The sequence below is a fragment of the Saccoglossus kowalevskii genome, chromosome 1 (assembly GCF_978046115.1).
Source record: "Saccoglossus kowalevskii chromosome 1, keSacKowa6.1, whole genome shotgun sequence".
NCBI classification, from domain to species: Eukaryota; Metazoa; Hemichordata; class Enteropneusta; family Harrimaniidae; genus Saccoglossus; species Saccoglossus kowalevskii.
In genome coordinates, this window is record NC_140641.1 from 35,185,033 (window position 1) to 35,211,667 (window position 26,635).

Genomic DNA, 26,635 nt, shown 5'->3' on the forward strand with positions numbered 1-26,635 from the left:
GTTACTAACCGAGATGTTGTTAACATTTTCAACTCACGTATATTGACTATGGGTGTATTTTGCACGAATGATTCATGGGACATGGCCGAAATTCATTTCGACGGCTCACAAGTGCTATTTTACTTTTCTTGAGTTCATTTTCATTTCTTGTATCCAGATGTCTTAAATATTTATTTCATTACAGTTATATTTGTTTAGTAAGTTCACACCTTTGTATCTCGTACCTCAGACTTGTAATACTAGTCTCGTACACAATAAAGTTGAAGCCACCGTAACAGTAGCATGTTAACAAAGAAGTTTTATTTAACCACGCTGTCCATTATCAGGGGGTAATTCTCTTACTCTCGGGTTCTCCACACTTGCCAGGGGGGAATCTCGTCTCTGTCTCTATATCTCGTCCCCTTGAGGTGCGGGATCGGGAAAGTCAAAGTCACTTATACTTTACAGTCAAATAAGACACACACAGCGAAATACGTTTCAGCTCTCGTCTTAGTCGGTCAATAGAGCACTCTATAAGACACAGCGCCCTGGGGAAAAATCCCCAAGACTATCGCAAGGCTGACCCAAGACTAGCCCAAGACTGGACTGCCTCAAGGCTCGCCCAGGACTGGACTTAGACTGCGTCTATCGTAGAGTACTTGCCAAAACCAACTCAAACTCTCTTTATTCATTTTCAAAACTCTAACCAATTACAAAACAGTAAAAAGACTCTAGGGCGTAACCTTCAATCATAAAGCCAATCACACTAAGTACTGAATACGTCATATCTTTTGATTAATCGTTCACTACATTAATAACTACGAATACCAACTGTCAGAATTAATAGTCCGAATAGCGACGGTTATCTCGTAATTAGTTCCAAATCACTGAGCCAAGTTCCGTCCAAAACTTCACATGGCCTAAACGATGACAGACATAACACAGCAATTCGCTAATAATCAGCTAATTAAGTCGGTCAACAGATACGCAAAAACAAATTCATGACACCATTGCAAGACAACGATAAGTATGGCCTCTTTAATTTTAATTTTCTTCTCTCTGGATTCCTTCTCGTGTGTACATTGGGGGTTACAACAAGTCCGCTTAAAAATGAGTGCTCATAACTGAAATCACAGTTTGACCGACAATATTTAATTATCATGTTTGTACTTAACTTTATGGATTTTTATCTTGCATTGTCCAGAACACATTCAGAAGACCTTATCATTAACTACAAATAGTTAATCATTAACCAAATATGCAATATTTGGTTGTCTTTCGAAACATATTCGCGTAAAACATACGTATTCGTACAACTGTATTTGGTCTATTTTAATCTGAATTAAAAGTATCATATGTTTATCTGCATGTCTATGTATCTTTACTTCTATCACCCACGATTTATGAGTATTTTCAACTACATGAAATATTTTGTTTTGTCGACATGTTCAAACTTTCTGCATCTGGACATCGGCGTTATCGTAATCGTCATTTGCCCTTCTTTTAGTCATTGTGGGCATCTAACTAGGTCAGCGAAGTTATGTGGCATTCACGAAGTTAATTGTCAATTTGAATGGAAATGCATCAATACTGGTCATGACATGAATGACCTCACGTGAAAAAAGCTGGATTGCTCATTGTCCCGCACTGTCTGATGCAGCAAACACTAACCGATTCATTATACAGGAAAGAAAAGATTGGATAAGTTTAAAGCATATTCATTTCACTGCCTTTGTCAAAAGAATAATGTCTACGAAACCCAATCATAATCCGACATTAATCTGTACAGTCAATAATTTTGCTTCGAGCAGACATTACTGTAAAAATGGGACATTCAACATTTTATATGTATCGGTCATAGTAGATATTGCCTATTTTAAATGTTAATATTACATGTACGCAATTAATGTAAGTTAATTAATAAGTTCCAGTGGCTCTGATATAATCCTCATACAACTTCTGCTAAGTGACAACTTGTCCGAGTCCTTACGGACATCAGGTATTTTGTCTTCCTCGTCTTCTATGATTGTATCCGACGACAGTTGAACACGCGCCCTGTTTGGAATTTTCCATTTAACTTCGTTGTAGTAGCTCGCATATTGGCTTCATTTGATTGTCACAACGCCAAGCTTCAAATCATATTTCTAATATATTAGTATTTGACCAAGTATTCCCTAACACACAGACGGATATGTTGTTTTTTACTACCAATGTTGTTTATTTGGTTTCACAGGGAATACTCTTCTGTCCATCAGTTGATTAGTTATTACCGTGGAGGTTTATTTTTAGCTCCATGTTATAACCTACCAAATGCTGGTAGTAGAGAGTTTACAGCGTGAGCAGACAAGTACACTCTGTATCACTCCTACCTCATAATTAGAGACAATTTACGTAATAGTAGTATTCAATCTGGTAGATCTGTAATTATATGAGGTGACGTACCTTACATGTAAAATACCTAGTGCCATTGCTACTCCCTTTACCTTAGGAGCTACACGAGAATAATTGATAGTCGTTCGGCAACTGTGCAAATATATTGTATATGTCTTTACATACTGAATTATTTTTACTTTGATTTGTTTAAATGGGCGAATCAGTTATAATTTGTGTAAAAAAATTTACTCAACTTTATGCTGATTTGAAATTAATAATTTCACGCAAGATAGATATGTGACAACAATATTGTGTTGATATTACATACTCATAGTAAGACAAATGACAGAGTATTATGCAGACGGTGGGTCGCATGACGCGATTGGTTGCTTTATGTCCTCATTTAAATATATAAATATATAACTTCAAAACGTTTTTCAATTTCACGGCAAATAAAACAAAATATTATGGTTTTATTACTTTATATGTAACTTGTGCATGGCTTCAAGTGATTTACTAAAAAAAACGTTAAAAACGGTTGTAAACATCATTTTTGAGCTACGGTTTGTAATCGATGTTTTCGGTGTATACGGAAATATATTATATGGTTTTCTTGTTATTTTAAGACACCGAACGCTCCGAAAATCACAAAGAATGTAGATGGATACTACTTATTGTCTAAAGTGTGATTGCGCCAAATTGTCCCCCTCCCCGTTTTAAGCTATTTCTAAGCGTGCAAAATGTCCTAATTAGTATTCATATACCACGAATTTTCACAATTACGTTGTCGCGAGTCAGGTCACTTGATGGCGACGTAAAACATCATGGTATATTTTCGAAAGAATGTTTCGGTTAGTCTGACTACAGTCCCTACATCAGAAAGAGTCACTGTGCTATACCTTCGCTTTTCACAACAATTTATCAACGTCGGTGTCATACTGTTGAAGAGGCAACGTGGAATACTTTGATTGTTTTTTTGAGAATGTTTTTATTTTCGATATTGCATCTTTGATAAAAATATTGTTATACCGCATGTGTAAGATCGTCACGTTGCGGCCAATGACACTATTAATTATTATTGATTCGAAGTAAATAATGAAAATCCAGTGTCCTCGATTTAGTAGATAGTGTATAGCGCATATTATTCTGTTGTACACATATTATTCTGTTGTAAGTGACTATCTTCACCTTTACATTCTTGTGTCCTCGCCCATACATACATATGAGAAATGAAAGCAAAGTAATACTAATTACAATGGTCTTTATTAAAACTGACACTCGTGTTGTAAACTGTATATTACATACCAGGATGAATTATGAACATATATACAATGTATATACAAGCTGTCACACTCTTTTATTGTAAATACCAAACACAGTCAAAAATCGCATATCAATTACAGTATGGAAGATATATGAATATTCACTGTCATAATAAATATAGCATTTGCTTTGTAGTAAAACGCGACGTATATATTACACTATGTATAATATGTATATTATATTAATGTAATAATACAATAAATACATCACAAGTGCAATATAGACGAGAACATGTCATTTTTAATATTGTTCTTCGATACTGTATATTAACTACATTGGCCTAAAAGTTGTCATGATCTGAAAATGCTGTTATTGTAGCACATATCTCAGTATTCGTTCGATGGAAGAAAATTCTCTAACACGCAGTAGTTTGTGATGAATCCTAATATAAATGTGTCAAACAGCAGTAATTAAAAATATATATTTTCGTTCATATTGCACCCTTAATTTGTACATGATTCAAATAGTCAAAGTCAACTTGGGAAACAAAGACTACTGTGTGTGTACTACTGTGTGTGTAACTAGTTTTTCTCAGTTTATTGTAAAATTCCGACGATTTTCGATCATTTGGATTTCCTCTGTGTAAATAGGTTTTCCGGGCTTGTCACCCAATCCACTTACATCGCTAGGGCAGCGCTGGTAACCCCTTCGAATCATCCGTAATTGCCACCATAGTTTAGCTATCAACATTCGATATTCCACCGGGCTTAGCCGGTTTGGTCCATATTTCATGTTTGAAAAATGATGGGATACAACGAGATCTCTAATGTTGCAAGCACTGTCAGGGAACATGGACGACCGAAAAGCAGTGTGTTGATATACGGGGAGGCCCAGTTTGTACATTAGCATGCCAATAAAAACGTCCTCGTACTTGAACATACTGGTTTGCAGAGCCGTGGTATATAGTTCAGCAACAAGATCTCCAGATATTAAGTACGCAGTGCCGGAACAGTATGCTGGGTACACTTCATACTGCCAGTCTGGTTCAGAGGAGCCCGGACGTTGATCAACAACCGAGCGATTACCACATGATCCTATCAACGTTCTAGATTTTGGTATGTTGTATTTCATTATGTTATGAGGTTGTAACAGTATATCGTCGTCGCATTTCATCACGAACTTCGCAAGAGGACAGTGTACATGTGCCCACTTCAAGCCCATGATCGTCTTCAATGTCAATTTGTAGTAACTGTCTTCAAAGTTGCCCCCTATGATGTCATTATGCTTAACGTCCTCGGAAAGGATGCGGTGAAAGTATTCGTGATGTGTGTATTTGGGATTACCAACCAGGAATAATATGACCACTCTCAAGCCATCATAAAAGTTTACGTTACCCCACGTCTTTCTGATATTCTTTCGCTCATTCTCGTTCGTAATACGAGTCGCTACTAATATAAGCAAGTCGATTTCTTTGACTCTACCCCCAGAATCCATGCACTTCTTTGGGTGGTTTATTGTAAATGCAATATCACGAAAATCCTCCGTATTTTCCTGAATCGGCACCGTGTTTACATTTAGCACAGTTTCGAAAAACTTCGACTCTACGTCATAGTCGCTGCGGTTGTGCACGTTTATAAACTCCGACCCTACGTCTTTAAGAAGCGAGTTTTCTCGACTAGCCTCGTAATCGCCTGGCGATTCATCCAGCAGTGCGCGTCCTTCAACCGAAATTGGACCTCGGTATCGTGCTACTAGTTTGGCTGCATTCCCTATTCTTTTACGCGGATTGGAAACAGCAATCATATACAGAACTGACATCAATGCAATGAAACAGACAAGAATGAACAGCAGTTTCACTGACATAATACGTCTTTTCATGCAGGGGAGAATCCATTTTCTGGTCCTGGAGCTAAACGACCAACGCATAGCAAGAACAACCGTTGATTAATTGGCTTTTGGCCAAACGACTGTTGCTGTAATTCCTATCTTTATCCCTTGTGATATTGAACACCGCTAATTATATTCAAAATCCAGGTAACGTATTTGACCCGTTGCAAGCCGGCGCATCGAGTCTCACCGTGTAGAACACTCGATCTATGGTCCATTGTATACTGTCCAGACTTCGCCAATTGTATGTAGTTCACGGCAATTATTGCGTCTATCAAAATAGTGGGAATAAAAAATGCCCAGTGTATTGTTGGTTTAAATGGATATTTCTTGAAATGAAAACCTACTGGTAACTGCAGTAAAAACCGGCAACGAAGTTGAGCATCAAGTATTTGCCGGGTTACATGCTGGACGGCTACTACATTATCTGTCTACCGGTAGCGCTAACAAACGCTAAATGGGTCCAGCGACGTGGCCACTGTTGTTCTCCTGAAGGCACAGTGAAACGGCACGATACGGGTATACTGTGTGTCTCTTATGTTACAAATACATACATATCTCAGCCAATTAAATTCCTCCGTGGAGTAACATAGAAGCCATAGCTGTGGCAACTGTCAGAACAACTGACGTAATTCCGCCGACGTGTCCAGCCAACGTACTAGTATATAAAACTGTGTTGCACCACGTGACACGGATTACCGCGGGCACTGTGCACTGCTATATTTTCACAGTATGTGCTTACGTTGCAGGTTTCGATGTCGTGCTTGTATATGTCAAGGTCACCGAGTCATAGCGATGTACCGTGTCACATTATGCATTGGAATACTACTGCCCACCCTTGTTCACTTGACGGGTATTTTTTCAGCCGGACTGGTAAAAATTAAAACTGACATGCTCGGTTGTCCCGTAACAATGTTAGGCTGTTCGTAAATTATAATTTTGAAAATGAATCTTTACTAAGAAAATAAATGTTATACATTGCAACAACGCAAATACCAATAAACTGATTATATTGCTAACAAGCATTAACAGCCATGAACTAACAACACTAGCAAGCTACATCTATAATTGTTTCAGTACCAGAAAAAAATCATTTCAAAAAACGACCAGCTGCCCCTAAATAAGTAAACTACTTTTTTTTTTAATTCTTTTCAATTGTAGCGCTTTCATTTTGTTACTTCCTCAGTTTTTTCATCTTTATTGTAATTTTTTATGAGTCAATATCGAAATAAGGATACGATAATGCAATAAAGATTATTATTATTACTAAATTGGATCATGGAGCTAAAAAAGCTCTTGAAACAAAGAACGCAACAATTTAATAAAGGAAACTGTCTGGTGTGTGTTTCTGAAAGTTTCCAAGCATTGCTCCTTTTATATAATCAGAAGGTTTAGATAATAATTATAATATGCCGTACCAATGTTGGTTTAAGGGATTATCTGACAGCCAGCATTACAGTTGAGATTGTTATTTACAAACCTGACACTGTATTTAACACTTCAATTGACGCGAATGACTTGAAAAATCTACAGAACATTGGTAACTCTGTAGGCTAGAGAATCGTGTCTTGATTTTCCTTTATCGAGCTACCAATAATTCGTTTCCGCAACGCACATCATAATAGATAGTATTAACAAATGCGACAAAATACACAGTTTCTATTGAAATAAGGTGAGAATAAATATACTAGTAGTATATGTTACTATCAACAACAACTTTTGCTATAATACTTCTTATGATCTTTCTTATCTATCACTTTATGACTACCCTACTAGGGTAATAGTTGTTCTAAGAATGGAAAGGTTCACTAATATAACTAGGATTTCGCTATAAAGTAGATAAGCTGGAGTCTTTCTAATAATACATGTACATTGTTCATTCGCTAGTCGAACGCCAGTCGTAGTGTTGCGCCCTCTCTGGTACATTGCGTAGTCAGCGATCAGCTGGCATCGTTCTGTCTTCCATGTACATATCGTGAATATCCCCAGATTTGGCGGTCATTGGGTGAGTTGTACTGTATTATGTAGCACATTCTACGCTTCAAATGCCAATATGTACATGTCCCAACTCCAAACACGCCACTGCACTTCGACTGTGTGGGTCCAAAACGGGAAGTCAAATCAACTGTGTCAGATGAAGTGGTGTCGAGAATGGTGGCGCTCACACAGTCACGCGTTGACAGCATACCCAGGTAGCGTGTCTGTACCAGTTGTATGTTCATTTCAGAAATATACGCGCGGTGTAATCACCCGCACACGGGCGTGTGTATTTCTTGAGTGGATATTATTTTTGACACAGAAATATGGCAATTATGACAATGTTTACTGACTTGAGCAAAGCACACAATATAATCCGTGAGTTTTTTTTTTTTGGTCACAATAAACCAAATTTACCTTATAACCATTCTTAGATAACTAAGAAAATGGATGGATGAAATAAAAAAAAATATGCACATAAAGTGACAGGGCGAGTGCTTATGTTGGTGATTACTAGTATATTCCCCAAAGATTGGCACTATTTTATCACCTCTAGGAATTATATTTCGCAATGCTATATGGTAAATTTGACATTCGAATAACAAATTGCAAAACACACTTTTGAAAAACAAATACAGAAGGCTCCTTAGTGCAAATATAGGTGCGAAATAGATGTGTGATGGTACAGATGTGTGTGACTTATAGTGCAGTGGATCTGTTGGAAAAGTTTGTTTTACTGATATGTAAACCAAGAGCATTCATTATGAATATTTAACACGTTTCAATTGATACAATGCCCAGTTGTATCTAAAACAATTAGAATTCCGCAAGTAGAATTTATTACTTGGACCTTGTCTTATAGTGATGGCATTATTTCTGATTTCCTGAGTCAAATGAATTAAGTTTCATTTCTCATGAGTGTGATTGAGACTCTCATAACTGTAGGTGACTAATTTATAGTACATGTAATTGTTGGCGAATTTGTGTTAGTTCGGACAAAGTCCAAAAACGGAAACTTATGGATTGACACATGTTTTATGTGCGCGTGTGCGTCGATCACATTGAAACTTATATACTAACATCATACATATTTGAAGACGTATGCACATCTATTCGTTTCTCGATCCGGTTTATACGCGAATATGAATATTTTAGACGTAAAATACTATCCAGACATATCTCAAACAATTTTCTTCAAACCCTCTTTTCAAAAGACTATTAGTCATTTGGGTGTCAGAATCATATTATGGGGCATTGTTGTCTGATTTTCTTCAAACTTGAATTAACTAATATTGGTAGTTGATGCACATGACTTCAATAAATGCATTACTCGCAAGATGGCTGACACATATCATACCATATCATACATACTTTGGGAAATTAAAAACTTTATACATAGACAGTACATCACGCGTACCTGATCAAAGATGGTCGACTGCTGATCATTTAAAAAAACACAAAAAGTAGGCATTTTAACTTGTTCTGGGGCGGATATTAGGCCTGTGTTGCTTGATTTCTGTAACACTCGTTGAATTGCGTGACCATTTCATGAAGTTGATGTACGTCATTTCGATTTGCTAGATCCACCCAAGATGAAGTCGCTCGACTACCACATCATATGCATTTCTGCATGTGTGTAAATTTTCACTATGCACAGAACTAGTAGCTAAATCATCATATAAATATATATTGTATATTATTTATTGTTACATGCATACCATGTATATTTCCATAGTGATAATAATATTCTCTATGCACAATAGATGCGTATCGTTTTGTGTATTTAAAGGATCAGGATGTGATAACTGCTTACGAAACACTTGGCATCACTGCATGTATTCGATGAAGTTCATACATCTTTTTCTTACTGATTTGATCAGTAAAGTGTACTTATCAGTTGTTTTGTTTTGACCTTGTCGATTATTTTCATGACTGTTTGCTTGGACTTATATTTCCATACACGACTTGTGTGTTTAACACTGAATACACAATGGGGATACTCCATTTAAAAATGCTCATGTTTTAATGAAATAAAAATCACATATCAAACAGAATTGCTGTTTTAATGTAGGGTAAACAAGTGCTACTAGGCGTCATCACATGTCACCTCATAGTGACCTTCAAAACCGCTGAGTGTCATTATTATGTGGTGGTGACGCATGCTCCCAGAGATATATTAAAGTTAACATGCATTTGTTTAATATTCAGACTCAAACTGACTGACATATTTTAGTGTCGTTTACTACTGAACTAGGGGAACTCATGTCATAGGATGTCAAAATCAGAACCTGAAAAGGGAACTCAGTCACCACTATGTGTTGTAAATCACCGTGAACACCAATGTATATCTAAAAGAGCAGCGAGCATGAGGCGTGGTCTTGCGGGGTTAGGCAAGAAACAACATGCCCTCAACCCTTATAATAAGGAAACTAACCGTGAGGTAAATAGAAAGTTATCACCTGATAATTGAGTCAAGTAACTTGTTTCTAATCGTTGAGTTTAAACAAAAATACTATATTAATTTATTGCCTTTTAATAATGCATGTTTCCCCCGAAACAGGGAATAGTTGGTCTTGCAATTGCTGAGAATACATTAACACATGACGTCATAGCAAAAAAGGTGAGTTACGGCAGTATATTATGTGGATGGGTCTATAAGCGTACACGATAGCATTTAATGGAATCATATTGATATACTCGATGTACATAATAGGGTTTTCGACTTGAATCATTTATTGAATTTGAATCAGACTACCTTGTAATCGACTTTTTCCTGATAATTGTGGGCAATGATGTTAAGTGTATAATTAAAGTTTCATTTATATTTCCAGCTTTCAATGATCCAATCTACCTTCCGTCTAAGTGTAGAAATTTTGAAAAATGCTGATGCTGCGGGTTCCAAACAATTCAGAGAAACATTGGCAGCATTCCTAACAAAGTATGGGGGTGCAGTAAAGCCACTAAACCCGGATAACGTGAGTATACATCAGACAATTATTATAGCTGGTAATAATTTATCAGATCTGAAACCCAGCCGATATTTTCCATGTTTAAATTATTATACATCGTGGTTAATATTGGCATTCTCATTTAACAGCTTATAATTGTAAATGGTGGTGGGTCTGCAGTATCAATGTTGTCCACAGTGCTGTGTGATCCAGGAGGTATGTAACAAACACTGTAATATAACAAGCGGCAATAGCTGCAACTACCCGCCTATATTACCTGATTAATGTCAATTTGTAACGGTCATCGTCAAAATGTGGACACTGAAGGTATAGCATATACGCTATATACCGACGTTGTACATTTAAACCACTTGCAAGTGGGAGAAAATTGCCTCGGGATTGCGTCAGGGCATCCAGAGGGCCCTTTCTATTGAAATCCAGTTTTCGTCAAGCAAACCTCCTGTATAAGTTGACAACTTGCATCTTGACAGGTTAAGCCTCTTTCTGACATTCTCTAACTGATGATTTGATGTGTCATTTCCCTTAATACTGTGCTTCGTGTATCACAATACGGTTCTTTTCGCGTGACCGATTTCACTGAAATGAGGACTACTCCGAGTACACCCCCAGTTTTCACATCGTATTTTACGTAACATTAGCCTCGAGGCACTTTACCCATGCCTATTTGATTAAACAATATTTTTATAAGATTTCGTCATCTTCATTTAGTTTTATTTAAACAAAATGATGTTCAAAATCACACTATTTATAACATCTACAATGACATAACAATTACAATATTTTTTTTCTTTCTTGTGAGCCAGACGCATTTTTAATCCCGACGCCATTTTATTCTGGCATTGAACCTGATTGTGGACGACTGGCGCAGGTTGAATTGGTTCATGCTGATTTGACAAGTCAGGTAATTTAAGTTGTATGTAACATTATAATTCTTATGACGATACTTCATATAATTTGTCTCTCTCTCATCAGCATATTTTGTTGTTACTTTCCATCATAATTTGTGCCACAATTTGCTGGATTCCAAGTTTATTTTTCAGTCTGGAATTGGAATACTGCCGTTTCAACTTACAGTAAATACATTAGAAGAGGGACTTCTCAAAGCCAAGAAACAGGTGAGTATCATTATCTACTTGATTGAGTTTTGCAATACATTACTCATATGACAACTGTAACACACAGTACGTATAATAACTGTATAATGTTGTCCTTCATCATTATGTGAATACAAATATACTCGTAGGTTATTGACCCGTCAACACGTAACATTATTTCCAGGGTTTTATTGTCCGAGGTATATTTCTTATAAATCCTAACAACCCATTGGGTGATGTGTATTCAAAAGATCTGGTTATGGATTGCCTAATATTCGCAAAAAGGTACGGATCTATTAAATAACATTAAAATTAAAAAAACAGCATCAGAATATTCAAACGTATATTGAAGATGGCTGTTTATAAAATTGAAATGTACTTATTAAATATTAATTCTAATTACCAGTAATCTGTTGTATTTATTGCAGTCACAAATTACATGTAATTATGGATGAAATCTATATGCTGTCTGTGTTTAAAGAAGATGTTCATTTCACTAGCGTGATGGCCTTGGAGCATTTACCAGACCCTGACCATACACATATGATATGGGGGTTTTCTAAGGTTAGATTTTTACACTGTTTGTTGTAAAATTATGTACTGTTGACTGTTTTGGGTGGTATAAATATTCATGTATATTTACCAGGATTTCTGTATGTCTGGACTGAGATGTGCATGTATTTACAGTTGGAATGATCAAGTTGCCTCGTCATTAAAGACAATTGCAGAATTTCACAGTGTACCAACGTATCTCCAGTCATTACTCAATGAAATGATATTGGACAAAGGTGAGAAACATTTTATAACATATCGTCCATGTACTAATCAGATATGTATTACTCAAACGTAAACACAGAATATTAGTTAGTTGAGGTAGCGAGTTTATTGGCAAGGGAAATACTGACCTACAAATTGAAAGAAGGGCGTACGTAAAATCACCAAACCTATGTATATTTAGAAAGACCCTGCTTTAAAGTTTCGATTAATATTTGTTTTTCAATATTGTATTTGTTATATGGCCACATGACCTCCAAAATCAATAAGATTAGTAAATTTGTAACGTGGATAAAATTGAAAATGGTGGCACCGCTATGATGACATTGACCCCGAAAATCACGTTATCGTGGTAAAAAGGTCATGCAATTCGATCCTGTACTTCTATTTTCCCTTCGTTTTATTTATTTTTCCTGAACAAATGGTTCATGTTTCCAAAATTTTGCGATTGTATACGTATGCAGTCCGTTTTTGTGCAACAACAGTGAAAAAGTGCCGCATGATTCAGTGAAAATTAAAATACGGAAATAATAGAATCTGTGCGTCCGTACCACAACTTAGTGGCGACGACCGGAACGACGTTATTTTCGATCATTAACATCGATGTGCTCCGGAAACAATCACTGAGAAAACGAGACAATTGTGAATTCTCACTTTGGGGGCGATTATTTCGTGTTTAGCAACTTACTTCAAAATCAGTTATTTGGAACATCGACATAAAAACAGGACATCGGTCGCTGTTTCGTTACTGTTACAACTCGATTTATCGAGAGTTTTTCATAATCATGTCAAGTTTTCCAACTGCCCTCTTGATAACGCATAGTGACGTAACTAATTATAAACAGCGATTATGCAAAATTTGTTTCCTGGCATATAGGTAGCAAGGAATGTTATACATTCCTGTTTTTTGGGGTTGTATTTGCAAAGAGCCACAAAGTAGGGTGGATAATACATAGCTTTAATAGAACTTGAGTTTGGTTTTGCTCTGGTATATATATGCAATGACTGTGTTATGATTTTTCATAGAGTGGGTGACGCAAATCTATATAAAATTGAATCATCAACGACTAAAGGAATTTCACTCCTATATGTGTAAAGGATTGAAAGACATTGGAATAAAGATTCTTGAAAAACCTTCCGGCCTCTTTGTATGGGCAGACTTTCGACAGGTATATTTACAATTTCAAATATGTCATATATAATACACCATATATAAATCTGATAAGGTCGTATTCGAGGGGATAACACATCTTAGTTTAGATTGACAGTTCTTTCTTTTGTGCACATGTACATTACATAAACTCTTATTCATTATTCTCTTGTTAATTATTTCAGAAATCTGATAGCATAAATAAAATATATTTATGTGTAGAATTGTATAGAAGAGATTCGGGTGATAGAGATAACGGAGGCGAGATAACAGTGGCTTGAGGAAGTAACGAGGCTTATTACACTAACATAAAACAGCATCTGACAAGTACAAGGACAAATTCTCAATTTATAGGGGAATGGTGCATTCTTGAATTTAGGTGGGAAGAGGATATATTACATGTTTGTAATAGGTCAATAGGGAAGAGATCTGATTGGCTAAATTATATGCGTTGTGATAGGCTGAATCTTTTGTATGCAGAATCCAAAAGTTGCATGAAGCTCGAGTGCTTATAATGATTCCCGATAATTTATCATTTTTCCGTAAATATTGTTTTGTTTACAGTTTATAAACCCATCAACATTTGAAGGCGAATTTAACTTGTATAACGAGTTTTTGGACAACAAGGTTTATTTGCTTCCCGGAGAGGGATTATTTTGCTGTGAACCAGGGTGGTTCAGGATAATATTTTCTGTATCTAAAGATGAAATAGATCAAGGTATGTCAAAAATTACAATCTATGAATATGGAATCCTATCAGTGCAGACGATGCTCCTAAGCTAATTCTGGGCAGCACTGCTATGACAGCAAGGAACAGCAAATTCGGTGAAACTCGCTGTAATTTATTTACAAGTTGAAAGGAGTCGTAAATGTAAGTACGACAAAAGTTATCAAAATCAAACGGTATCTAATGTTTGGGGCTAGAGTATGTATCTACTTTAAATATAAATGACAAAAGTCTGTGGTCAAAATATGACATATTTGAATGATTTTTTCATGCAATAACTGCAATATTTGCTTTTTGTGTATTGAATATGTGTTTCTAATATAGTGAATTCAGTATTTGTATTCATGCCTCCAATACCCTCAGTACACACGAATTCTTTCTATGCGTTGTTTGATTTAGGTTTATACTGAGATATTTAGCCCCGTGAACAGAGTAAGCAGACAGTGTGTACATTGTAGTCTATAACTGGTGACGTCATATTAATTCATTCTTGCAATCTAACATATATATTTATCCATTCACTTGTCAGCCCTGGAAAGGATTGCTACTGTTATTAATAAACGAAGATCAAAAGAATACATTCAAAGTGCTATTTCCGAAATCAGCTCTATAAACCCCAAGACATAAGCATGAATACGTCAGATACCGTCGTTTTATTTTAAATTGTCTGCAATTTTTGTACAGTCCTCGTAACTTTTGTTTTATGTTTATTAAACTCCCACCTAAACCGTGACAAAAACCATTAGTTTGATGTTCTTTTTTTAGGATTTAGCAAAGCCATGGTGGCATTCACATAACATGTTTCAGCCTGATAGTAAATTTTCTATCTGATCATTTATATTTACACAATTTATTCTGTACAGAGCATGTGATTCAACCTCAGTTATCTCATTTATTGGCACAATGGCCTCTGTGTAACAGTGTAATGCCTGCTTATTAATATTAAGGTAGCGGGACTATTATTTGCATACTTGTTTTCATCTTCTAATTGTGACTAAATGACTACAAATAGACCCGGGAAAGTATATATTTTTAGAATCGCCAGACTTCAAGCTTTTCACAAGTGTATTTTGCATGCCCGTATCTGCATTCTACGACGCGTTACTCAATCAAAGGTGAAAAATTACTTTTTCTGTAAAAAAAAATAATTACGCATTTATGCTGGCGATAAGAAGTATTTTTTTCACTTTTTCTAGTTGTTCAATAGTCTGGTAAATTGAATGTGTCTGGTCAGTTTTATTCAAGCAACGCGTTTTAAAAAATAGTGTGCTGAATTTCAATTACTGTTTTAGTCACATTGCCCCCAACTCAAACCACAACTCGTTGGTAAATAATCGATGAAATAGTTTGTCTGGACACATTCAAGTTCCTCTCATTGTCACCTTAAAGCTGTGAAAATTTGGTGTTAATCCGACGACAATAGGTATACGTTATTTTTTGTTAAAGACCTTGTATTTTGAAAAACATAAACTCCTAGAAAACGTCCACGAAGTAACAGCAAAGATTTTCAAGCTTGTTTATCGGCACAATCAATTTGTTTTCCCATCAATGACTAATCTGTGAAACAAACACCTGGGGCGGAGACAAACCACTCAAATGTTTGGAAACACTCATTGTGTGTCAGATAGCAACTGATAACACATCCTAACATTGCTTTGTCTTGAGTTTATCATTGAAAATTATAGGCACACAGATTAAACCTGTGTTGTTGATTTTGGAAAACACTACTGAGGCTTCAGAAAATATACATTTTAACCAACTTACATGACATTCTATGTTATGTTGACTTTATCATATGAAAGTTTATAGTGCATTTCATCAATTAATAAATAAATGTGAAAATCGTAATTTTCAACACAAATAATAGTCTCGCTACCTTAAGAGGAGCACTCACAGAACTCACGCTGGACAGGTTTTTTTCACTGCTGCAATGGGAGAGACAAGACGATAGTACTGGAAAGGAAATGTACACATACACGAATAAATCTAGGAGTCTTGCTTGCAGAGGAACGCTGTTATTCTGGAGGGCACCGCTGAAAGCAAGAGATCGCAGAGCAGTTCATACAAGTTTCAGAGAATGATGGTTGTAGCCTGTATCACTTGTCTCACAATATCGTATTGTATATAGAATAAAGGCGCTGGCGCTCTGGATAAAGTGCTGATATAATGATATCTTTGCCGGTTACTTGGTATGTCACTCTCCACACAGAAGGCGCTCGCTCCCAGCATGTTTAACGCTTGTGACAGCGTGAATCATGCTGGAAACGAGCGCCCTCTGTGTGGAGCGTGTTGATATGTGTCAAAGAAAGTGGTCTCCAATGAATATAACAGGGTTTTATACACATAGTATTTTCATGCAGGATGAGATCTCGTGGGCATGCTGAATTCTGACACCATGTAGTGTTATAAGATGACCAAGATCACTTCAAGGATATATGTGAATATCCACATTTATTATGGCAGCCAACAATTAATATCACCGTCCTAGTATACCAGCAAAAAACCCAATTGCAATTATTATGAGTATATCTTTTGAGCTCATGTATTGATTAACTATTTAAAATACAGTTTTGTGTATATAGCTCTGTAAGTTTTTGTATGTGAACTTTGTACATAGACTGGACATAACAACGTCGTGTATTTTGGCAACCAATTTCGATATTCAAAACATAATGCATAAATATAGTTGAGAAATAATTTATTTATGTACTTGCATTTAGTTGTATCTTATCATATGTTGAATCAATTATAATCAGTATTTGGCAATTAAGGTCAAATCCAGGTCCAGGGCTATTATTAATTAAACTACATTTAAGGTAGCGAGACTATTATTTGCATACTTGTTTTCATCTTCTAATTGTGACTAAATGACTACAAATAGACCCGGAAAAGTATATATTTTTAGAATCGCCAGACTTCAAGCTTTTCACAAGTGTATTTTGCATGCCCGTATCTGCATTCTACGACGCGTTACTCAATCAAAGGTGAAAAATTACTTTTTCTGTAAAAAAAATAATTACGCATTTAGGGTGGCGATAAAAAGTATTTTTTTCACTTTTCCTAGTTGTTCAATAGTCTGGTAAATTGAATGTGTCTGGTCAGTTTTATTCAAGCAACACGTTTTAAAAAATAGTGTGCTGAATTTCAATTACTGTTTTAGTCACATTGCCCCCAACTCAAACCACAACTCGTTGGTAAATAATCGATGAAATAGTTTGTCTGGACACATTCAAGTTCCTCTCATTATCACCTTAAAGCTGTGAAAATTTGGTGTTAATCCGACGACAATTAGTATACGTTATTTTTTGTTAAAGACCTTGTATTTTGAAAAACATAAACTCCTAGAAAACGTCCATGAAGTCACAGCAAAGATTTTCAAGCTTGTTTATCGGCACAATCAATTTGTTTTCCCATCAAGGTCTGTTTTACCATGTGTAGGGGCATCCAAATGTGTAAGGCTATTAGAAACCAAAAAAATAAAGGAATGGGATAGCTATAATTGGATAAATTCGACATATGAAAACACCAAGATCAATGATTTTTTTCAGTGGCTGTGTGACCTCGTGTCTGACACATTCATATGCAACATTGCTTTGTCTTGAGTTTATCTTTGAAACTTATAGGCACACAGATTAAACCTGTATTGTTGATTTTGGAAAACACTACTGAGGCTGCCTTGCTTCCCTTCAGAAAATATACATTTTAACCAACTTACATGACATTCTATGTTATGTTGACTTTATCATATGAAAGTTTATAGTGCATTTCATCAATTAATAAATAAATGTGAAAATTGTAATTTTCAATACAAATAATAGTCTCGCTACCTTAATACATTTCAATAATGCTAATCTCGTCATGAATATTCATGAGTATAACTGCCATCATACTGAAGAATCATGGCCAGTGGAATGAACGAACAGGCGAGTGAGACGACTGAGTTGTTCAAACAGCGTATGTAAGATACTGTTTGCTCAGGTTTTTTGACTGTTGGTATATCGGTTGGGTACGCATCTGGGCTCTTTGATACAATGGCGAAACTAGGTAGACCATGCCACGCCAAGGACATTGCTGAGGCTGCGGGTATGAAGGAAAGGTAATGTCACAAAATACATGCCCTTCAATCGGAGTCGTTTGTTCGGTATATACAAATTGGTATATACAAATTACAATAAAGATAATAAGGTATCAATAAGGTAGAACTTGACAATATGATAACAGTAATACATCCTAAACAGAACGATCATATCGTCAGTCGGGTCATGCCAAGGGTCACGCAACATGGCGTAAAGTTGAAACTACTAAATGCACACTCACCGGAACCAAAGCAGTCGTTTTGGCTTTCCCATTACATTTATCGACACATTGAAAAATGAACACCACTCAGCGATCAACGTCGTGGCATATGGTTCACAAGCGTGCCATCCAGTTAAAACAAAATTAGCTTGAAAAGGCAGTGAGTTCGAGCCTCTGTCATGAATTTGTTTACGCGTATCTGTTAGCTGATTATTAGCGAATTGCTGTGTTATGTCTGTCATCGTTTAGGCCTATTTGAGGTTTTGGACGGAACTTGGCTCAGTGATTTGGAACTAATTACGAGATAACCGTCGCTATTCTGACTACTCATTCTGACAGTTGGTATTCGTAGTTATTAATGTAGTGAACGATTAATCAAAGATATGACGTATTCAGTACTTAGTGTGATTGGCTTTATGATTGAAGGTTACGCCCTAGAGTCTTTTTACTGTTTTGTAATTGGTTAGAGTTTTGAAAATGAATAAAGAGAGTTTTGAGTTGGTCTTGGGGAGTACAGCAGAACAGACGCAGTCGAGAGTCCAGTCCTGGGGCGAGCCTTGACGCAGTCTAAAGAGTCTTGGTTCAGCCTTGCAATAGTCTTGGGGATTTTTTCCCCAGGGCGCTGTGTCTTACAGAGTGCTCGACTGATTGACTAAGGCGAGAGTTGAAACGTATTTCGTTGTGTGTGTCTTATTTGACTGTAAAGCTTAAGTGACTTTCCCAATCCCGCACCTCAAGGGGGCGAGATATAGAGACGAGACGAGATTCCACCCTGGCACGTGTGGAGAACCCCAGAGAGAAGAATTTTCCCCGTGATAGCTCCCTCAGAGCTACCGTAAAAAGCGTAAATCAAATCAAATAAACTGAAACATATTAACTCAATAAAAAGTAAACAAAGAACGTCACGAAATAAAAACAAACCTCAAGAAACTCTACCACGCAAAACTAAATGAATAATTAATAAAATAACTTGTTAATTAAGACCGTCGCACAATTTGTTCAACAGTTACCAGATCGTGACAAGAGAGAAACAGAAGACCAAAGTCAAGGTCATTTTTGCTAGATATTAAAGTGTCACGATGACGTGCCATATTTTACAAAAATAATTCAGGTAACGAATGTAGTGGTAGTTATACTGTCCGTGCAATTGTTGATTGAGGTTTTTTTTTTAAACAAGTTTATCAATTAAATCAAATATCCAATGATACCGTGTTATTTACTTCATACTTGCAATGGTGGAGATTGATTAAAAGAGAATTCTTTACACCTAAATAAGTCTCAAATATTTGTTGAGACATTTATTCTCTCAATTGAACAACTTGTTATGGTGGAAATTAATTAAACAACAGGTATTTACTGACAAATACATGGCCAATATTCGGAGAGACATTAATTCTCTCAATTTATCAACTTGCAGGCTCTTATCCAGCACTTTTGAATAGAGGATTCGAAATCAATGATACATTTCAAATGTGCAAATTCTTTATTTAACAAAAAATTCAGAGCGCTCTTACTGATTCTTTTATGTTTAATTCAATTGGCTTAATTTGTGTTACATTGTTAAGTTATTACACGTAACATCTGTGAATTGTTTTACCATTTTTAACTGTCTGGGCCATCCCCAACCACAGTCACACACTCCCTACATCTACCAGTGCAAAAGAATAAGTTATGCCATAAATCACAACACACTTTAAAGATCCATCCTCCTTGGATGCAACTTTGCCAAAGTATCGACAGCACGATCAATATCGATTTCTTTATCATTATGAATGTAGAGTAAAGCTAGAGATGTCAATCCATCTTGCCACATGCAGGAACGATTATATGTCTTCAACCTTCACAATGCGGAGAGCTCACAGGTTGTCACTGGAAGGAAGCAGCTATTTGTAGTAAAACAAATATGTTGGGAAAGTATGACTCATCGCATACTTTCAGTGCTGAAGCAACACTCTGAATTTGTGCTGCAAGACTTAGTGTCTCTTCCACATATACAACTTGTGATCGAAAAAATCTGATGATGGCTAATGTCCGGCATATGTTTCAAACCGTGGCTGTATGCTATTATCTGATAATACAGACGGTACAAATCCAATAAGTTGACTAGGTTTGGCTGATAAACATGGAAACAAATAGTGCCATCATTAACTTGAAGAATTCAAAACTAATGGACCAAACTAGGAAAGTACTATGACAGATGCAGTGATTGGCCATATGATATTCTGAATAACCTTAAATCATACAAATGGTCTAAGACCAAATTGCTTAGTGTACATGTAAACTGTTCATTCAGTTCACTGCATAGGTGGTCAAGAAAATAGCTAAATTCAGCCTGCAATATTCTTCAGGAGAACTTGCGCCGCGTTGTGTCTGGCGCCTTACCACACATGGGTTATTATGTGTGACACCAATTTTGTCAGTAATACGAAAGTGCAATACTCGTTTTCATGGCCACCAAATCTTACAGAGATAGACTACCGTTACATAATTGTTTGTAAATGATGTATAAATATGCTTACCCTACTTAATATTTGACATCAGCTGCTTGAACGCGATCCACATTACACCATCGCCGAATAACACTTTGGCAATTTATAACATATTATTATACTTTATTTCAGACTCAAAGGTCCATAGAGAAATTATTTTATTACATATCAAATTACATATTTTAATTGAATCCTTATTAACCTATTAAATTATTTTATTACATATAAAATTACATATTTTAATTGAATCCTTATTAACCTCTCAATTCAGAACCAGCAAATCAAAACCGGCCTAACGTCACTAAAATTCACATAAATGTGCAATAATGGCCGTGACTGATAGTTACCTTTCAAGTGATTTAAACGGTGATAATTATTCTAAGTGTTGCAACTTACCAGCAGACATTGCACACGAAGGTATCATTATTGAGCTACAATTATTTCAGGGACGTCTTGGCATTACGATTAGGGTCGGGTCAGGTATGGTCAACGCAAAGTGTTAACTAACTGGTGATGGCATACATATATTTTACATAAGCAGGGAACACCAACTTGGCAGTATTGTACTGTTGAAAATTGTGCCTGAATAATTGAAATATGTAGTATATCTTTATATATATACTCTATATATCAAATTCACATATAAGCAGTCCGACACTCCGACTGACCTGTACGTGATGATTACTTTATTTCGTGATAGCACGTCCATAATTTTATTTCCAGTAAGAACATATCACTTATTAGAGTTTAAACACATCGGTCCGTGTATGTGGTTTATGAGCATATATGAGCAGTTGTAGACACCTGGTTTAGTACGTTTGAATGTGAAAACAAGTTTAAATGGTGATTTTATTCTTTTATAAGGTATGTCAGGGAATGGCTTGGTGCCATGGTAACTGGAAGAATAGTGGAATTTGATACTTCTGAAGAGACATATGTTCTCCCCTCACATAGAATAGAAGTGCTGTGCTGACAACGTGGGGATGGATCTGAAGCAGTCGTATCAGAGGCAGTTCCTGCAATATGTGAAGTCTACTCAGATATTTTAAAGTGCCTGGAAATAGATGGTCCGAAAGGTATTTTGGATATTATAATTTACATCACCTCTTTCATGTAATTTTTAGACATGCCATGTATGTATTCTCCTTCATGCACTTGGTAGGCATGCCATGTATGTATTCTCCTTAGTACTTGGTAGGTATGTCATGTATGTAGTCTCCTCCATGTACTTGGTAGGCATGTCGTGTATGTAGTCTCCTTCATGTACTTGGTAGGCATGTCATGTATGTAGTCTCCTCCATGTACTTCGTAGGCATGTCATGTATGTAGTCTCCTTCATGTACTTGGTATGCATGTCATGTATGTAGTTGGTAGGCATGTCATGTATGTAGTCTCCTTCATGTACTTGGTAGGCATGTCATGTATGTAGTCTCCTCCATGTACTTGGTCATGTATGTAGTCTCCTTCATGTACTTCGTAGGCATGTCATGTATGTAGTCTCCTTCATGTACTTGGTAGGCATGTCATGTATGTCGTCTCCTTCATGTACTTGGTAGGCATGTCATGTATGCAGTCTCCTTCATGTACTTGATGGGCATGCGATATATGCAGTGTCCTCCATGTAATTGTTAGGCATACCAAATATGTAGTGATCTCAGCCATAGTCGATTATGCTCAAAGAAAATAACACTACATGCGCTTTCAAACTGTGCAGTGTAGTTAGAGTGGCATGGTATGTAGCGAGTTTGCCTTCAGTGTCGAGGCGATTGATTAATCACGAGTTCGAATTTTATGTTTCATGTTGTAATATATGTGTGTTCATTTGCATGTACAATTATTATTCCGACAGATGGCCATGGTCATTTGTTCGCCTGGCTAGATTGTGGCATGTAATTAATGTCCACTAGTCAATGTACTAGGTAGAATGAATATATATCGATCATTGTGCTACATAGTAACATGCAATGGATTTAACATTTTCCATATACATGGTAGAGGTCTAATGTAGACACATACATTGACGATATAAGTGATACAATATGAGTCTTCACTCTATGCTTGGAATAGGACTACCATATTCAAGATACAATCTGTTTTCAAAATGGCTGGAGTTAAAGGAAGAAACAAGAGCGGATTTCACACCAAGTAAATATCTATCTGAGGTAAACGAAGTTAAACAGATACTTGGTAAGTTATATGATATTGAACATAATGGGCTCAGATCATTCTAATATTATCAGTGATGTCATACACATATTCTTTGAAGTGCTGACAATTGGTTCAATTATTAACATGGAATTTCTGTTTTAGGATTATCGACACTGGTTTGTGAAATTGGTTGTAGCTCTGGTACGGGATTGTGTCGTTTAGCTACAGACTATCCCAACCCTAGATATTATGGTATCGATATTTCCCAGTCCGCTATTAAAACTGCAAAGTCACTGGCAGAGACAGCTAATCTAAGCAACGTAACCTTTAGTTGTACCGACGCCACAAGGTTACAGGATGATTGGGAAGCTAAATTCGATGTGGTGTATTGTATGGACGTGGTCCATGATGTACCTCGACCTGACATACTTTTAAAGGAAATCCATCGCATCTTGAAAAAAGGTGGATTTTTCATCATGGTGGATATTAATGGTCACACCAAGTTAGCTGATAATATGGCCCTACCTTTCGCATCTGTGAACTACATGTTTGGTTTATTTGCCTGCATGCCAATGTCACTGTATGCAGATGGCTGGGGTCTTGGATCAATGTGGGGCCAGGAAAAAGCATTTGAAATGCTGACTAATGCACATTTTGAATGTTTGTCAATCTCTGCATTGAGCCCATCATTTTTAATTTATGTAAACGAAAAAATCTCTGAATGATCTGTCAAAATAAACGGATCTCATAAACTTTCAGTAAACACAAATATGTGTATCATTGATTATACCTAAATAACAACACAAAGTAAACATTATAAGAGTGAGTGTTATTTTGTTCGAAGACGAGAGTTAACAATGCACCTCCTAAATATGCTCACATGTAATATAAATCTTCTAATTATAGTTACAGAACGGGAAAAGAGTCAGAACACACATGGTGTGACATCATGTCCAAATTTAATTAATCATAGAAAGTTTAGAAAGAACTGCGGGTTGAGAGTATAGGAGGCACATTTAAGATTGGCAATGTCCTTTCAAACAAGAAGCTTAGCAACTAATATTTGTCTGCTACTTGAGATGCACAACATTAAAATACTGTGATCTGCTATTAATAATTAGATGATCAATAAATATGTTTCTCAATATTAAACTAATTACGTTTGTGGATTACCTCAGAGCACCTGTAAACCAAATTTCATTCTCACATACATGGAAATGTTGCAAAGTCCTTTTTTTTCAAAATTTTGTGAGAACATACTTGAAAACGTTCATTCACACTCGTGGAAATGATGACTATGTTAAAATTATATTTATATGCAAAATTGTATAATCGATATCGGCTCACCTGTAGCTACAATATAATATAGTTATACCAGCGTGGTCTCAAACACACATCTATCTTCCACTTTTGCTTGGGTACACGTTCCAGCATCCCAGTTTTTATTCATATTGCTACCATTAACTCTATCATGATCACTGTCAAATACACGGGAACTTTGACCAGTAGGCTGTCCAGTGGAAAGTCTGAAACGACATATGTATCACTCAGATTATACAGAAGTGAATTTAACAAGCCATGCACGGCACAGTTAGTTATCAAAATTAAGATATATAGTTCTGTTTTCTATTGATATAGTTGATATTGATCCAGATGCTGATGCTCGATTATGATGATTTTTTAACATTACAATCTTTGACATTCAGTCATCTTGTATCTGATCATCAAATGAGTACTTGTCAATATTGAGAGATATTGCTCTAAAACAGCATTAATTAAAACCAAATGACCATCGGTCGACCATTTTGAATATATCTATAACATGATGGTTAATGAATATATAAAATTTGAACATAATCAGTCAAAGCATGTGGCTCTATAACCACATTCATTAAAACAAAATGACGTGCATCACAGAGCCATAATATCCAACCAAGTTTGAACAACATTCATGCATAAACGATAAAATCCGGTTCTGAAATGCCAGAAATGCTTGATTTATGATGATTTTTTACCACAAAAATGGTAACCATTTGGCCATTTTGTATGAAGTATAGTATCTAGGCATGTCTACAATATAGGTCCGGACGCACACACACACGCACAGAAGTCAATCCATAAGTCTGCATTTTCAGCATGTAGATTATGAAGGTGTCCATGTTCCGCTTGTCAGTCTGTGATGTCTAATACATCAACATACATACATCAGTACCTGTGTGAACTGGTTTTAAACAGATTGCCAACCAGGATTTCCATAAGCTGTATGTAGTGTAGGCCTTATACACGATGGGAGAGCAGTGTATCTTGCAAATGTAATGCAGCTAGAACTGCTCATCACGTACTCATCCTGGTATACATAGTGAGTTTCTTCTTGCACACTTTGTTGTGAAGACATCATACAACGCATTTAATCAGCTATCCACTGACCACTAAGGCAGGCACTAGAATATTTAAATAAAACAATAAAGTCGCTGGCTGGTGGTCTCATAATAGACCAATTTGATACACAATTAGTTCCCATACCAATAGATTGGAAGAAGTTGATTGATCTGTCTGAAAATAATACTGATCCATAAAACTTGGGTCAGCAACTGATTACTAGTGCAAGAACAAATCTAGAAGAAGATAGTTATTTCAGGTGGCTTTTGAAGAAGACAGCTTCTGAATCATCCCACAGTACTGATGTCAGTCTCTTGATGACAAATCACAATGAAGCAGATACACAAATTATTGTACTTGTTATGGCAGTAGCATGAGCAGGTTATGCATAGACCACAATCACATGCATATATACTAATGCAGTGGTGTTGCTAGCGTATTTTGTTCATTCAGGAACAGCAGATAATCCATGATAGATTCCGGTACATGAAATGAAGCTCAATGATAGTAGTAATAGTATGTGACACTGTCCGTAATTCTGTGTCTTGGTGAAACGTGCACTTGGAAAGTATTCCAAGAATGTGTTAGATGATGTCTTAGATTTTCTTGGTGTTGGAGCCCTAACTGATACAAACAATGTTTGAAATGGACGTCTCTAGACTGTAGACACTAAATAAAGAAGAAAGGTTGTCCGCTGAAACTAGCTGAAAAGAGTTGAAGCCAAAGCTGATGGCTGATTTTTCTGCAGTAATACATTGCAAATGTAGAAGCTGTAACACGTACATTTAGGTGTAGCTGTTGTATTAAGAAACTGCAATATACTTGTGCCTGTGGAGGAGAATTAGTAACATACCACCACAAATGCCTAATCTGCACATGAATATATATGTGTATACTATCTTATTTTGCCTGTTGTTTCTTTGAGGAAAATATACGTAAACACGTTTAAGTAATAACTATAAATGTATGTTAATAATAAATATAGCCTATAATTTGTGGGAAATTTTTAGATTTCTAGCTGATATACATGATTGTCAACTAGAGTGACATTCTATAACTTCGTTCGCCAATTTAAATAATTTACGTAATGGGGTTACAATTTCAGTATGGCTCACTATCGTGGATGCCCC

General features: G+C 36.2%; 3 protein-coding genes across 3 annotated transcripts; 2 read left to right on the top strand and 1 right to left on the bottom strand.

The window, feature by feature from the left end:
• Positions 1–3,596: 3,596 nt before the first annotated feature.
• LOC102804621 (beta-1,3-galactosyltransferase 1-like) lies at positions 3,597–6,035 on the bottom strand. The gene has a single exon (XM_006825697.2). The coding sequence runs from the start codon at positions 5,539–5,541 to the stop codon at positions 4,207–4,209; it is 1,335 nt and encodes a 444-aa protein (XP_006825760.2). The 5' UTR covers positions 5,542–6,035; the 3' UTR covers positions 3,597–4,206.
• A 1,410-nt stretch (positions 6,036–7,445) lies between these two features.
• Positions 7,446–14,932, top strand: LOC102804732 (1-aminocyclopropane-1-carboxylate synthase-like protein 1). Its single transcript, XM_006825698.3, has 13 exons — positions 7,446–7,507; positions 9,734–9,919; positions 10,040–10,099; positions 10,311–10,454; positions 10,577–10,643; positions 11,252–11,349; positions 11,489–11,563; positions 11,727–11,827; positions 11,971–12,106; positions 12,189–12,330; positions 13,343–13,485; positions 14,031–14,184; positions 14,723–14,932. Exons 2-13 carry the CDS (start codon positions 9,752–9,754, stop codon positions 14,818–14,820), a joined length of 1,386 nt encoding a protein of 461 aa, XP_006825761.2. The 5' UTR covers positions 7,446–7,507; positions 9,734–9,751; the 3' UTR covers positions 14,821–14,932.
• An 8,085-nt stretch (positions 14,933–23,017) lies between these two features.
• On the top strand, positions 23,018–23,946 carry LOC100377209 (uncharacterized). Its single transcript, XM_006825699.3, has 2 exons — positions 23,018–23,165; positions 23,289–23,946. The coding sequence occupies exons 1-2, from the start codon at positions 23,018–23,020 to the stop codon at positions 23,849–23,851; spliced, it is 711 nt and encodes a 236-aa protein (XP_006825762.2). The 3' UTR covers positions 23,852–23,946.
• Positions 23,947–26,635: the final 2,689 nt, after the last annotated feature.

Bases quoted from the DNA above. Each gene is read 5' to 3' on its own strand.
- LOC102804621 (XM_006825697.2), bottom strand. From the start codon at position 5,541: ATGCGTTGGTCGTTTAGCTCCAGGACCAGAAAATGGATTCTCCCCTGC.
- LOC102804732 (XM_006825698.3), top strand. From the start codon at position 9,752: ATGTCAAAATCAGAACCTGAAAAGGGAACTCAGTCACCACTATGTGTT. The intron at 10,644-11,251 runs GTATGTAACAAA...CTTGTGAGCCAG, and splicing joins AGTGCTGTGTGATCCAGGAG to ACGCATTTTTAATCCCGACG. The intron at 11,350-11,488 runs GTAATTTAAGTT...TTTATTTTTCAG, and splicing joins ATGCTGATTTGACAAGTCAG to TCTGGAATTGGAATACTGCC.
- LOC100377209 (XM_006825699.3), top strand. From the start codon at position 23,018: ATGAGTCTTCACTCTATGCTTGGAATAGGACTACCATATTCAAGATAC. The intron at 23,166-23,288 runs GTAAGTTATATG...TTTCTGTTTTAG, and splicing joins CGAAGTTAAACAGATACTTG to GATTATCGACACTGGTTTGT.